This window comes from Mobula birostris, chromosome 4, assembly GCF_030028105.1.
Source record: "Mobula birostris isolate sMobBir1 chromosome 4, sMobBir1.hap1, whole genome shotgun sequence".
Taxonomy (NCBI): domain Eukaryota; kingdom Metazoa; phylum Chordata; class Chondrichthyes; order Myliobatiformes; family Myliobatidae; genus Mobula; species Mobula birostris.
The window spans coordinates 172,343,350-172,358,989 of NC_092373.1; the positions used below are offsets into that span (position 1 = coordinate 172,343,350).

A 15,640-nucleotide genomic window follows, 5' to 3' on the forward strand; every position below is an offset into this window, starting at 1 on the left:
AGCTATTCTCATGTAGGAGTAGGCTCTACATATTCATTGGCCTCTGAGTAAATAAGTTTCTCCTGAATTTCCTATTGAATTTATGAATGATTATTATATAGTCATGGGTCCTGTGTTGTGCTTTCCTCTATTAATTAAACCATATTTATATCTCTCTATGAAACTGCTCCATAACTTAAATTTCTCTTTAGAAACGTAAAAAAAAAGGATAAAGAGTAGGTATTTGGTCTTCTGAGCTAGCTCTGCCTTTCAGCAAGATACTGTTGATCTTATAACTCGACCCCATTTTCCTGCATATTCCCAACTCCCTTGATACTCTTAACATCCAGAAATCTAACAATGAACTCAAACCCTGCTCCCATATTTCTCTTTGTTAAGGAAGAATGTTTGCCTTTCAAATTTTTTATGAAAATGTAAATTCTCAGTTCTGATTTCACCTATTCCTTACACCTTCCCTATTATATTTGATTCATAACAGGGATGCCAGGACCAATAGTATCCAACAATGATATAACCAAGATTCTATACAAGGCAAACATAACCTCTCTCCTTTACAATTATACCATCAAGAAAAGAACACAATGGTTTGGCTTGAATTGTTTAATATTATTACTGCCTGAGCTATCTTAAGTCCCAATATGTGGTATCACATTGAAGTGGTGTCACTTAACGACTTGTTATAGTTCCTTGTCACATGACCACATGGCTCTACAAAATCTGTCAAGACACTGACAAAGTGTCTCTTGTTACTGCTAACCCAATGTTTATTTTCTATCCTTGCTGAACTTATTCAAACATTTCTGTGCTCACTTCAACTGATAATGTATGTGACATAAAACCACATCTAGTGCACCAGCTCTCCTCGCTTGAGTGCTGTTTCTCTCTGAGGCATTAAGATTATGTTATATTCTTCTGATAATGCAGGCAGAACCCAGATTAAATCTGAAAGATGCTCTCTCTGGTTCTGCAGCTTTCCCTCAATATTGCATTGGAATGTCAGTCTGGACCATGATTTGGATATTGGGTCAGGTCATGGAGGTCACCAGCTCAGAACCTAGATGCACATAATAGTCTGTGTATATCAAAGAGATTAAAAGTTATAATGCTCCTATAACATAGCAGTGACTTAAGAACAGTCCCCTCATTGCTTCTAATAGCCATGTTTTGCAATCTTTGTCCCCATAGGTGTTGACAGAGTGGGTTGGAACCATAATAGCGTTTTACAATAAGAATGCTGTAAGTAACAAATCAATCAACACTGAGTTTACATGAAGTACAAGGAAAATTATTTCAACTATATTCAGCACAAAAGTGACCCCTCATTATTAAAGGTAATCTGAGGAACTCAAGGACACAAAAGATGGTTAAATGTTGGTAAGGTGTAACTCTTATTTTTTCCACCACTAATCACATCATGAGGATTTTTTTTGCTTCCTGGATCCCAAACACATTTTACAAGTGATGAGGTTGCCTTTCATTCAATCTGCTACAAGCACTGCAAATGTAAATGAAGCAACAGTTACCCACTTTACCTCTCAGTCCATAATTTCCTTCAGACTGTCACTGCAGCTCAATATACTGTAAGCTCAAGGATCATCACCCTAAATTATGGCCTCCTGGATTCAGTAAAGGCATCAACCATTTCAGAAAACCTCCAGGCCCATTTTTTGCTTCTTTAATTGTCCCATTAGTCCACTTGGTATTTAACCTTGACTAACATTGGCCCAATAGCTGATCTTCACTTCTGACCATTTCCATTTTCTCTGCATCTTAAAACTGATCATGTTGCTAACAACTTCCTAGTTCAAATGAAAGGTCATCAACCTGAAACTGTAACCCTGTTTCTCACTCAACAGAGGCTGCCTGACCTGCTGATCATTCCCCACGAATCATGTTTTTTTCTATTGATGAGACATTAATTATTTATCTTTATTCTTGCATGCAATTGACCTCAAGCAAACATACCTACTGTATAAGTACAGCAGCTTCACCTCAATGTAAAGGATGGATTAAGATAATGCAATTAAGACATGTCTGAAATTGACACTAATAGAAATTAGGGATTAATATCTTTTTTTAACTAACATTTTCGGTGCCCATTTTAAATGTGAATGATTTAGGAGCTGGTGAATATATTAAAATGGAAATATAGCATGAATGAATTAATTCCAGTTAAAAATGGAAATAATTCATTCATGCTACATTTCCATTTTAAATACAGGTAAATATATATATATATAGGCACACATATACATACATACAGTGCCTATAAAGTTTATTCACCCCCTTGGAAGGTTTCATGTTTTATTGTTCTACAACATTGAATCACGGTAGAAATAATTTGGCTTTTCTTGACACTAATCAAAAGAAAAAGACTCTTTCATGTCAAAGTGAAAACAGATCTCTACAAAGTGATCTAAATTTATTACAAACATAAAATACAAAATAATTGAGTGCACAGGTATTCACTCACTTTAATATGACACATCAAATCATCACTGGTGCAGCCAATTGGTTTTAGAAGTTACATAATTGGTTAACTAGAGATCTGTTTTTGAAGATCTGTGTGCAGTCAAGGTGTTTCAATTGATTGTTGTAAAAATATATCTGTGTCTGTAAGGTCTAATTGCTTTTGAGACAGTATCCCAGCAAAAACTACACCATGAAGACAAAAGAAAACACAAAGCAATCTGCAAAAAGGTTATTGAAAGGCACAAATCAGGAGATGGATTCAAGAAAATTTCCAAGTCACTGAATATCCTTTGGAGTACAGTTAAGTCAATTATCAAGAAATGGAAAGAATATGACACAGCTGTAAATCTGCCTCGAGCAGGCCGTCCTCAAAAACTGAGTAACTGTGCAAGAAGGGGGCCAGTGAAGGAGGCCACCAAGAGACCTATGACAGCTCTGGAGAAGTTACAAGCTTCAGTGGCTGGGATGGGAGAGACTGCGCATACAACATTTGTTGCCCGGGTGCTTTAACAGTCACAGCATTACGGGACAGTACCAAAGAGAAAGCCACTGTTGAAAACATTTCACATGAGATCTTGGTTAGAGTTTGCCAGAAGGCATGTAGGAGACTCTGAAGTCAGCTGGAAGAAGGTTCTATGATCTCATGAAACCAAAATTGAGCTTTTTGGCCATCAGACTAAATACTATACTTGGCAAACTGTGACTTGGGAGAAGATTTGTTTTCCAGCAAGACAATGACCTCCAAAGCATAAAGCCAAAGCTACACAGGAATGGCTTAAAAACAAAGTTAATGTCCTGGAGTGGCCAAATCAGAGTCTAGATCTCAATCCAATTGAGAATTTGTGGCTGGACTTGAAAAGGGCTGTTCACTCACAATCCCCATGGTATCCTCACTATCCCGCTGATAGAGACCTATCCACACAGACTCAAGGCTGTAATTGCTGCCAAAGATGCAAATACTAAATACTGACTTGAAGGGGGTGGGTAATTTTGCAGTCAGTTATGTTGTGTTAAATAATTGTAATAAATTTAAACCGATTTGTAGACATTTGTTTTCATTTGACACGAAAGAGTATTTTCTGTTGATCAGTGTCAAAAAAGCCAAATTAAATCCACAGTACTTCAATGTTGTAAAACAATAAAGCATGAAAACTTCCAAGAGGGGTGAATACTTGTTATAGGCACTGTTGTTGTTATGAACATCCTGCATATTGAAACCCTCAATATGTGACATAAATTGTTTAATAGATACAGGATTACTTACTTCTGGATATCATAGGAGCCTGGTCCTGGTCCCAGCGGGATTTTAAAATCAATCCGTTTAGATGTCTTGTTTCCAAAATGAACTCCTTTATATTGGCGAGTAGGATATGACTCAATCTGAAATGAAAGATGAAGAAACATTGGATTAGATCAATCTTGTACTTAAATAAATTCCATAAACAAAAGATTCAGCATCTTAAAAGGCTCGTACTAATAGTTATTCCATAAGTCACTACATTACTGTAGATCCTCTGATCATTATCACCCCTGTATTTTGTGCGACCTTGCTATGCACAAAGTGTCCATAGAACTATATTTGGTTGCAAGGGTATGACAATGGTAACATTTATCGGATTTCTTGAGGATTACTTCCAGAAACATACTGCAAATTATATTTGGATTCATGTGGGCTCCTGAAGAATCCAGCAGAGAGTTGGGCCATCTTTTGGGGATGAAAACATACAGGATCATCACAGTATCAAGTCAATTATCTATATAGCGGTATCTCTGATCTTACACTAGTGTTATGTTATCTGCAAGATGAAACCAACCTGGGAAATTGCTGCAGTATGTCCAGCTCTAACCATTGCCAGACAGAATGCATTGTGTCGTTTTTCCAGGATTGGGGAAATCAAGAGGTAGAGAGCATGGGTTTAGTTTGAGGGTGGGTGGGGGGGGGGGACATTTAATAGGAAGTAGAGAGAGCATTTTTTTTTAGAAACAAAGAATAGTATCCATGAGGAAAGAGCTGCTAGGGGAAGTGATTGAGGCAGAAATTGACAACATCTAAAAGACAGTTGGGGAGGTATATAAATTGAAAATGTTTGGAATGTTTTGGTCCAAACACTGGCAAATAGGACAAGCTTGGATGGGACACCTTGGTTGGCATGGCCCAGTTGGGCTGAAGGGTCTGTTTCCGTGCTGTACGTCTCTGTGGCTCGATGTGAACGCATCCGATTTATTCACTCCATTACCGGCAGCTTGACCCTCAAATCTAAAACTTTTCTCCCTCATCATCTCTAAACATCTTTCTTCCTTTAAGACACTCTTTAAAACTCGTCTCACTTAAGTTTCCTGTCCTCATGTCTCTGTAAGGATTGAGCAAGATTTTTTCTTTGAAAGAATTTCCCTGAAGTGCCATGGGATATTTTTCTACTCAAAGGGTACTACACAGAAATAAGTCGTTGTTCCTGGTGCAATGTCAAACCAGCTCCATGTGACCTCAGCTTGAACTTACACACAACACTCTGTCTATACACTACATGGCGATATTTAACATTTTGAATACACACAAAGTGCTAGATGAACTCAGTAGGTCAGACAGCATGTGAAGGGAAATAGGCAATCAACATTTCAGGTCAACACCTTCATCTAAACGGTAAGCAAAGAAGGAAGATTGCCAGTATAAGAAGGCGGAAGGAAGGGTGAAGCAAGAGCTGACAAGTGACAGGCGGATCGAATAGCTTGAGATAGATGAAATAATCTTGTACACATTATAGAGGTGCCTTAAATCATGAAGGGTACATACAGGATGACTGGACAGTCTTTTCCAGGGTAGGAGAACTAAAAAACAGAGACATTTGGATATATACATGGCTAGGAAAGGTTCAGAGAGATATGGGAGGCAATGGGACTAGCTTAGTGGACACCATGGTTGGTATGGACAAAGGGCCTGTTTCCATCTATCTGACTCCATAATTCTATGAAACAATTCCCGGTATTAACCATAGAATACTCCATTTCAAGCCTCTTGTCACTTCACCATAGGTAGCTACACGTCAGTTGACCAGGTCCCAAGAAGTTTAAGGAGTGTGTTTTCTGCTCCACAGTAGTGGAAATGGAGCTTGGCATCCTGATCCAAGCCCAATGCAACCGAATTACATGATTCGAGTTTGGGTACAGTTGGAAGTATGTTCAGATAAAACATTGTGGTTTGGGTCAGATGGCCTGGTCCAGCATCTATGGAAATGAGTAAATAGTCGATGTTTCGGGCTGAGATCCTTCATCAGGACTGGAAAGGAAGGGAAGAAGTCAGAATCAGAAGGTGGGGGGAGGAGAGGAGGAAGAAATACAAGGTGGCAGGTGATAGGTGAAATCGGGAGAGGGGGCAAGAGTGAAGTAAAGAGCTGGGAAGTTGATTGCTAAAAGGGATAAAGGGCTAGAGAAGGGGGAATCTGATAGGAGAGGAGAGAAAATCATGTGAGAAAGGAAAGGGGGAGGAGCACCAGAGGGAGGTGATGGGCAGGGAAGAAGGGGTGTGAGAGGGAAATGTGAATGGGAAATGGTGAAGGAGAGGAAGGGGGCAATTAACAGAAGTTTGAGAAATCGATGTTCATGTCATCAGTTTGGAGGCTCCTGTCCTCCTCTATCAGATTTCCCCTTCTCTAGCCCTTTATCCCTTTCACCAATCAACTTCCCAGCTCTTTACTTCACCCCCTCCCCCCTCCAGTTTCACCTATCACCTGCTACCTTGTACTTTTTCCTGCCCTCCCCCACTTCTTATTCTGACTTCTCCCCTTCCTTTCCAGTCCTGATAATGGGTCTCGGCCTGAAACATCGACTGTTTACGCTACTATATAGATGCTGCCTGGCCTGCTGAGTTCCTCTAGCATTTTGTGTGTGTTGCTTTGGGTTTCCAACATCTACAGAATTTCTCATGTTTATGGTATATCCAGTTTGCTATTTCTCTGTGAATTCCATGTATTCTAAATTCTGCACCATGTGGGACTTTGTCAAACGCCTTGCAAAAATCTCAGAAGATAATGTCCACCAGCTTTGTCAGCTTCTCAAAAAAAAACTCAGACAAATTTGTGAGTCACAATTTCCAATCATGGATCAAAATATAACAGACAACCTCAACTCACACATCTTGAACATTTGGATCACTTTTGAGGTCCATTTCTGCCACTGCTCCTGATTCTTTTAAGAACCATTCTGTTTTATTCCATAAGAGGAGGGATTATCTAAGTGCGGCTGGCTGGTTCACAGTATTAATTACAAATGAATCTTAAAGCCCGTCCATCTGTTGCTCAGATTATTGATTATTGCACCAGAAACTGAATTATAAATAATACAAATTGACCACTACTTTGGCAACCTTCCTATTACTCAGGTAAGAGCACCCCATTTATCACAGGATTAAAAGCCTGTTCGAAAAAACAAATATGGCAAAACATAATTAATGTTGTGCTCATAATCTTAAATCAACAGATTACTTTTTTCCTCAAAGTGCTACTTCAAGTCATCCAGGACAATGATTACTTATTTACCTGATAAAATATGGTTTCATTGGAGCAAACTCAACTTGGCTCTGCAGGTCTCTGGGCGAATGCAGCAATATAATTTGGGAAAGGATTACTGAAGTTCACTCAGGCTGACAGCCAAATGGATGAGGAAGGTGGTTTGGACCTTTCCAAATAACCTTACAAATAAATAACTACAAAATAAGATGCAGAATTAAAGTACTCTCATGCTTTAACTTGTGTGTTAATGGACTGTTTTCTCTCTCAAAGGTAACGCATGCAACAGGATGAAAAGAAGGCAATACATCAAGGCCAAATCCATTCCAGTGAAAGGATATCAACAGAGAAACTGACTTTTCAACGACCTTTTAAATAAGCTTTCTAAACACACTCTGCTAACTGGAATCTATTATACTGTTGCACAGATATAGAAAAATCAATCCAGAGGAAAACAGCACTAATTTCTGTAAATAAAGGTTAAACGTGAATTTATGACCGATTGCTTTGTACTTCGACCCATCACTGTGATCTGGGACATGAAATCATTGTGTCTTTAGATGCCTATCATGCCAAGGAACTACAGAACACAAGGCAACTCCTAGAGTCCTGACAAAGGGTCTCGGCCGATACGTCAACTGTAACTCTTCCTATAGATGCTGCCTGGCCTGCTGCGTTCACCAACGTTTTTTACGTGTGTTGCTTGAATTTCCAGCATCTGCAGATTTCCTTGTGTTAGTGTCCTAGAGACCTCGGTGTGTTCAGCGGATTTGAAGGTAGCTTTGTGTCCTAAATCGCTCTTAACAAATCTTTGTAATCACTAGTAACAATAATGTATCAACCTCAGATTTATCATAACAAATAACAAGCAGTAGGTGGGAATGGAGGAGTAGTCTACTCATACCTCCAGGGGCCTGGATACTATCACGGCCTTCTGAGCTCTCTGTGTAGAGTTTGCACGTTCACCCTGTGACCACGTGACTTTCCCCAGGGGCTGCCGCTTCTCAAAGACATAAGGTTGGTGAGTTAAATGACTACAATAAATTGCCACAAACCTGGCAGTGAGTAATATAATCATGGGGAGTTGATAGAAATGTGGATGAAATAAAGAAGAGCTGGTTAGTTAGGATTAGTGTACATGTTTTCTTGAGAGCCTGAAATGCAAATACTGCTGGAGACAATTTGTGGTTGGGCAACATTGGTGGACGGAAATGAACGGTTGAGTTTTTGGTCAAGACTCTTTATCAAGACTGAAAAGGTAGCCAATATCAGTATAAAGTGGGTGGGAGGGGTAGAGCAAGAACTGGAAGGAGATAGGTAAAAGGTAACAGAGTCACTTTTTGAAGTAGCAAGGGCAAGAGCGACATCTTGCAAGACAGGAGCCATTTGAAAACTGCAAGTCTCGTCAGGAGTGAGTCATTGTTTGAGCCAATAAAAAGAAAGAAGGTGTAAGCAGAGTGGTCATTGTTGAAGTGGGGCAGTGTTATGAGTGGTCAGGTTTGGCTCAACAGGCTTATGCGAGAACAGGCTTGGAAGTAAGCTTCAAGTGAGTTTTTTTCCTGTTAGTACATAGCTAGTATGCTGAGGATGGGTCCAGAGTTAGTGGACCCATTGTTCCTTGTGTGAGATATGGGAACTTCAGGAAATCTCCAGTCTCTGTATGACCTCAGCTCACACAGGAACATAAGAAGCTGACAGATAGGAGCTACAGGGAGGTAGTCACCTGTAAGTTGGACATTGTTGGGGGGTACAACCTACCAAGGAGAAACTGCAACAAGCAGGTCTCTGGCATTGAGTCTGGTCCTCTGGCTCAGAAGGAAATGGGGAACAAGAGGCATGCTGTAGTGACAGGGGATTTGTTGGTTAGGGGAACAGAAAGGAGGTCCTGTGGACGAGAATGAGGTTCCTGGATGGTTTGTTGCCTCGTGGTGCCAGGGTCAGGGACATCTCAGATTGAGTCCACATCATTATGAAGTGGGAAGGTGGAACTCAGCCAAGTGTCATGGTCCACAATGGTGCTAATGACATTGGTAGGATGAGTGACGAGGTTCTGCAAACTGAGTTCAAGGAGTTAAATGCTAAGTTAAAAGACAGGACCTCCAGGATTGTGATCTTGGGAATGCTATCTGCATCATGTGATAGTGAGGCTAGAAATGGGAAAATTTTACAGTTTAACACGTGGATCATGAGAGAGAACTTCAGATTTTTAGATCATTGGGCTCTCCCCAGGGAAGGAGAGGCCTATACAAAGGGGATGGCTTGCAACTGAACTAGAGGAGGACTAATATCCTCACAAGAAGGTTTGCTGGTGCTGCACGGGGATGATGGCGGGGGGAGGGGCGAGGGGTAAACTAGAACTGCAATGGGATGAGATAAAGAAGAGGTTGTGGAGAAAGTAGTTGTTAAGCCTACATACAAGGTCAGGAATTGAAAGATTGAGCATGGTGGGACTAAAGTTCTGAGCTGCATATATTTCAATGCAAGGAGTATTGTAGGAAGGGTAGATGAGTTTAGGGCATCGATCAGCACACAGAATTATGACATTGTAGCCACGAGTGAGATTTGGTTCCATCAGGTTGGAGGCTACCCAGACTGAATATAAGGTGCTGCTCCTCCAACCCGAGTGTGGCCTCATTGCGGCTGTAGAGGAGGCCATGGAATGACATGTCAGAATGGGACTGGGAAGTAGAATTGAAATGGGAGTCTACTGAGAGACCTGGCTTTTTCTGGCAGACAAGAGCGTAGGTACTTGGTGAAGTGGTTTCCCTATCTACATCGGCTCTCACCAATATACAGGAGGCCACATTGGGAGCACCAGATAGATACAGTGGATGATCCCAACAGACTCACAGGTGAAAAATTGCCTCACCTGGAAGGACTGTTTGGGGCCCTAAATGGTAGTGAGGGAGACGATGGGGCAGGTAAGGCACTTGTTCCACTTGCAAAGTTAAATTCCAGGAGAGAGTCCAGTGGGAAGAAATAAACGGACAAGGGAGTCACGTAGGGAGCAATCCCTGTTGAAAGCAGAAAGTGGGGGAAGGGAAAGATGTGCTGGGTGGTGGGTTCCCGTCAGAGATGGCGGAAGTTACGCAGAATTATGTGCTGGACATGGAGGCTAGTGGGATAGTAGGCGATGACAAGAGGAACCCTATCCCTGGTATGGTAGCGGGAGAATGAGGCAAGGGCAGACGTGCATGAAATGGAAGATATGTGAGTGAAGGCAGCTTTGATGGTAGAGAAAGAGAAGCCCCTTTCTTTGAAGGAGGAGGACAGCTCAGTAGATCTGGAATGAAAAGTCTCATCCTGAGAGCAGATGTGGTGGAGATGTTGGAACTAGAAACATAGAAAGCCTACAGCGCAATACAGGCCCTTCGGCCCACAAAGCTGTGCTGAACATGTCCCTACCTTAGAACTACCTAGGCTTCGCTCATATCCCTCTATTTTTCTAAGCTCCATGTAGTCATCCAGGAGTTTCTTAAAAGACCCTATCGTTTCCGCCTCCACCACTGCCACCGGCAGCCCATTCCACACACTCACACTCTCTGCATAAAAAACTTACCCCTTACCTCTGTACCTACTTCCAAGCACCTTAAAACTATGCCCTCTCGTGCTTGCCATTTCAGCCCTGGGGAAAAGCCTCTGACTATCCACACAAGCCATGCCTCTCAATATCTTGTACACCTCTATCAGGTCACCTCCCATCCTCCGTTACTCCAAGGAGAAAAGGCCAAATTCACTCAACTTATTCTCATAAGGCTTGCTCCCCAATCCAGGCAACATCCTTGTAAATCTCCTCTGCACCCTTTCTATGGTTTCCACGTCTCTCCTGCAGTGAAGTGACCAGAAATGAGCACAGTACTCCAAGTTGGATCTGACCAGGGTCCTATATAGCTCCAACATTACCCCTCAGCTCTTAAACTCAATCCCACGATTGATGAAGGCCAATACATCGCACGCCTCCTTAACCACAGAGTCAACCTGTGCAGCAGCTTTGAGTGTCTTATGGACTTGGACCCTAAGATCCCTCTGATCCTCCACACTCTAAGAGTCATCCCATTAATACTATATTCTGCCATCATATTTGAACTACTAAAATGAACCACGTCACACTTATCTGGGTTGAACTCCATCTGCCACTTCTCAGCCCAGTTTTGCATCCTATCAATGTCCCTCTGTAACCTCTAACAGCCCTCCACACTATCGACAACACCCCCAAACTTTGTGTCATCAGCAAATTTATTAACCCATCCCTCCACTTCCTTATCCAGGTCATTTATAAAAATCATGAAGAGGAGGGGTCCCAGAACAGATCCCTGAGGCACACCACTGGTCACCGGCCTCCATGCAGAATATGACACGTCTACAACCTCTCTTTGCCTTCTGTGGGCAAGCCAGTCCTGGATCCACAAAGCAATGTCCCCTTCGATTCCATGCCTCCTTACTTTCTCAATAAGCCTTATCAAATGCCTTGCTAAAATCCATATACACTACATCTACGGCTCTACCTTCATCAATGTGTTTAGTCACATCCTCAAAAAATTCAATCAGGCTCGTAAGGCACAACCTGCCTTTGACAAAGCCATGCTGACTATTCCTAATCATATTATGCCTCTCCAAATGTTCATAAATCCTGCCTCTCAGGATATTCTCCATCAACTTACCAACCACTGAAGTAAGAAGGAGATGGCATTTTTACAAGTGACAGGGTGGGAAGAGGTATCATCCAGGAAGCTGTGAGAATCAGTGGGTTTATAACATATATCAGTCGATAGACTGTCTCCAGAGATGGAGACAGAGAGAATGAGAAAGGGAAGGGATGTGTCGGAGATGGACCAAGTAAATTTGAGGGCAGGGTGGCAGTTGGAGGCAAAGTTGATGAAGTTGACAAGCTCTGCATGGGTGCAAGAAGCAGCACCAATGCAGTCATCAATGAAGCGTAAGAAGAGTTGGGGAGCGATACCAGTGTAGAGTTGGAACATGGACTGTTCCACATAGCCAACAAAAAGGCAGGCATAGCTGGGACCCATGTGAGTGCCCATGGCTACACCCTTGGTTTGAAGGAAGTTGGAGGAGCTGGAGGAGAAATTATTGAGAGTGAGGACCAGTTCCGCCAGACAGAGGAGAGTGATGGTGGAGAGGAACTTGTTGGATCTGTTTTCCAGAAAGAGGTGGAGAGCCTTAAGGTCCTCTTGATGGGGGATGGAGGTGTACAGGGACTGGACATCTCCAGAAAGAAGCAGAGAGCTTTTTGAGTACAGTAGATAGGATGTTATGTTGAAATTGTATAAGACATTGGTGAGGCCTGATTTGGAGTATTCTGTGCTGTTTTGGTCTTCTACCTACAGGAAAGATGAAAAAAAGATTGAAAGAGTGCAGAGAAAATTTACAAGGATGTTGCTGTTACTTGAGGACCTGAGTTTTAGGGAAAAGTTGAAAAGGCTAGGACTTTATTCTTCAGAACACAGAAGACTGAGGGGAGATTTGAAAGAAGTGTATAAAATTACGAGGGGTATAGAAAAGGTAAATGCAGACTTTTTCCACTGAGGTTGGGTGAGACTACAACAAGAAGTCATGGGTTAAGGGTGAAAGGTGAAATGCTTAAACCATAGAAACCATAGAGACTACAGCACAGAAACAGGCCTTTTGGTCCTTCTTGGCTGTGCCAAACCATTTTTTGCCTAGTCCCACTGACCTGCACACGGACCATATCCCTCCATACAACTCTCATCCATGTATCTGTCCAATTTATTCTTAAATGTTAAAAAAGAACCCGCATTTACCACCTCATTCCATACTCCCACCACTCTCTGTGTGAAGAAGCCCCCCTAATGTTCCCTTTAAACTTTTCCCCCCTCACCCTAAACCCATGTCCTCTGGTTTTTTTCTCCCCTTGCCTCAGTGGAAAAAGCCTGCTTGCATTCACTCTATCTATACCCATCATAATTTTATATACCCCTATCAAATCTCCCCTCATTCTTCTATGGTCCAGGTAATAAAGTCCCAACCTATTCAACCTTTCTCTGTAACTGAGTTCCTCAAGTCCTGGCAACATCCTTGTAAACCTTCTCTGCACTCTTTCAACCTTATTTATATCCTTCCTGTAATTTGGTGACCAAAACTGAACACAATACTCCAGATTCGGCCTCGCCAATGCCTTATACAACCTCATCATAACATTCCAGCTCTTATACTCAATACTTTGATTAATAAAGGCCAATGTACCAAAAGCTCTCTTTACAACTCTATCTACCTGTGACGCCACTTTTAGAGAATTTTGTATCTGTATTCCCAGATCCCTCTGTTCCACTGCACTCCTCAGTGCCTTACCATTAACCCTGTATGTTCTACCTTGGTTTGTCCTTCCAACGTGCAATACCTCACACTTGTCAGTATTAAACTCCATCTACTATTTTTTAGCCCATTTTTCCGGCTGGTCCAAGTCCCTCTGCAGGCTCTGAAAACCTTCCTCACTGTCTACTACACCTCCAATCTTTGTATCATCAGCAAACTTGCTGATCCAATTTACCACATTATCATCCAGATCATTGATATAGATGACAAATAACAATGGACTCAGCACTGATCCCTGTGGCACACCACTAGTCACAGGCCTCCACTCAGAGAAGCAATTCTCTACCGCCACTCTCTGGCTTCTTCCATCGAGCCAATGTCTAATCCAATTTACCACCTCTCCATGTATACCTAGCGACTGAATTTTCCTAACTAACCTCCCATGCGGGACCTTGTCAAAGGCCTTACTGAAGTCCATGTAGACAATATCCACTGCCTTCCCTTCATCCACTTTCCTGGTAACCTCCTCGAAAAATTCCAAAAGATTGGTCAAACATGACCTACCACGCACAAAGCCATGTTGACTCTCCCTAATAAGCCCCTGTCTATCCAAATACTTGTAGATTCTGTCTCTTAGTACTCCCTCCAATAACTTACCTACTACTGACGTTAAACTCACCGGCCTATAATTTCCCGGATTACTTTTCGATCCTTTTTTAAACAATGGAACAACATGAGCCACTCCCCAATCCTCCGGCACCTCACCTGTAGACAGCGACATTTTAAATATTTCTGCCAGGGCCCCTGCAATTTCAACACTAGTCTCCTTCCAGGTCCGAGGGAACACCCTGTCAGGTCCCAGGGATTTATCCACTTTAATTTTCCTCAAGACAGCAAGGACCTCCTCCTTTTCAATCTGTACAGTTTCCATGGTCTCACTACTTAATTCCATAGACTTCATGCCAGTTTCCTTAGTAAACACAGACGCAAAAAACCTATTTAAGATCTCCCCTATTTCTTTTGGTTCCGCACATAGCTGACCACTCTGATCTTCAAGAGGACCAAATTTATCCCTTACAATCCTTTTGCTCTTAATATACCTGTAAAAGCTCTTTGGATTATCCTTCACTTTGACTGCCAAGGCAACCTCATGTCTTCTTTTAGCCCTCCTGATTTCTTTCTTAAGTATTTTCTTGCACTTCTTATATTCCTCAAGCACCTTATTTACTCCCTGCTTCCTATACATGTCATACAACTCCCTCTTCTTCTTTATCAGAGTTGCAATATCCCTTGAGAACCAAGGTTACTTATTCCTATTCACCTTGCCTTTAATCCTGACAGGAACATACAAATTCTGCACTCTCAAAATTTCTGCTTTGAAGGCTTCCCACCTACTGATCACATCCATGCCAGAGAACATCCTGTCCCAATCCACGCTTTTTAGATCCTTTCTCATTTCTTCAAATTTGGCCTTCTTCCAGTTAAGAACCTCAACCCTAGGACCAGATCTATCCTTGTCCATGATCAAGTTGAAACTAATGGTGTTATGATCACTGGAACCAAAGTGCTCCCCTACACAGACTTCTGTCACTTGTCCTAACTCGTTTCCTAACAGGAGATCCAATATTGCATCCCCTCTAGTTGGTCCCTCTATATATTGATTTAGAAAACTTTCCTGAACACATTTTACAAACTCTAAACCATCTAGACCCCTAACAGTATGGGAGACCTAATCAATATATGGAAAATGAAAATCCCCTACCACCACAACTTCATGTTTCCTGCAGTTGCCTGCTATCTCTCTGCAGATTTGCACTTCCAATTCTCTTTGACTATTGGGTGGTCTGTAATACAATCCCACTAATGTGGCCATACCTTTCCTGTTTCTCAGCTCCACCCACAAGAACTCAGTAGACAAGCGCTCTAATCTGTCCTGCCTGAGCACTGCTGTAATATTTTCCCTAACAAGCAATGCCACTCCCCCACCTTTCATTCCTCTGCCTCGATCACATCTGAAACATCGGAACCCTGGAATATTAAGCTGCCAGTCCTGCCCCTCCTGTAGCCAAGTTTCACTAATTGCTACAACGTCATAATTCCACGTGTCAATCCACGCCCTCAACTCATCCACATTCCCCGCAATACTCCTCGCATTGAAATATATACACCTCAGAAGATTTTTACCACCACTCACAACCTTTCTATTAGTGGATTTGCTTGAACTTTTAACATCATTTATTTTCACCCCAACCACACTGTCAGCTCTGGTACTGTGGTTCCCATCCCCCTGCAAATCTAGTTTAAAGCCCCCCCAACAGTATTAACAAACTTCCCTGAAAGGATATTGGTCCCCCTGTAGTTCAAGTGTGACCCGT

The 15,640-nt window shown here is 42.0% G+C and overlaps 1 protein-coding gene across 4 annotated transcripts in view; it reads right to left on the reverse strand.

The window, feature by feature from the left end:
- Nucleotides 1-15,640, reverse strand: part of stpg2 (sperm-tail PG-rich repeat containing 2) — a 500,779-nt gene that overhangs the window by 427,011 nt on the left and 58,128 nt on the right. For all 4 annotated transcript variants that reach the window (XM_072254779.1, XM_072254775.1, XM_072254776.1 and 1 more), the window contains exon 5: nucleotides 3,737-3,852. In XM_072254779.1, coding sequence (XP_072110880.1) covers nucleotides 3,737-3,852 — 116 coding nt within the window. The remainder of the gene's footprint in view (nucleotides 1-3,736; nucleotides 3,853-15,640) is intronic.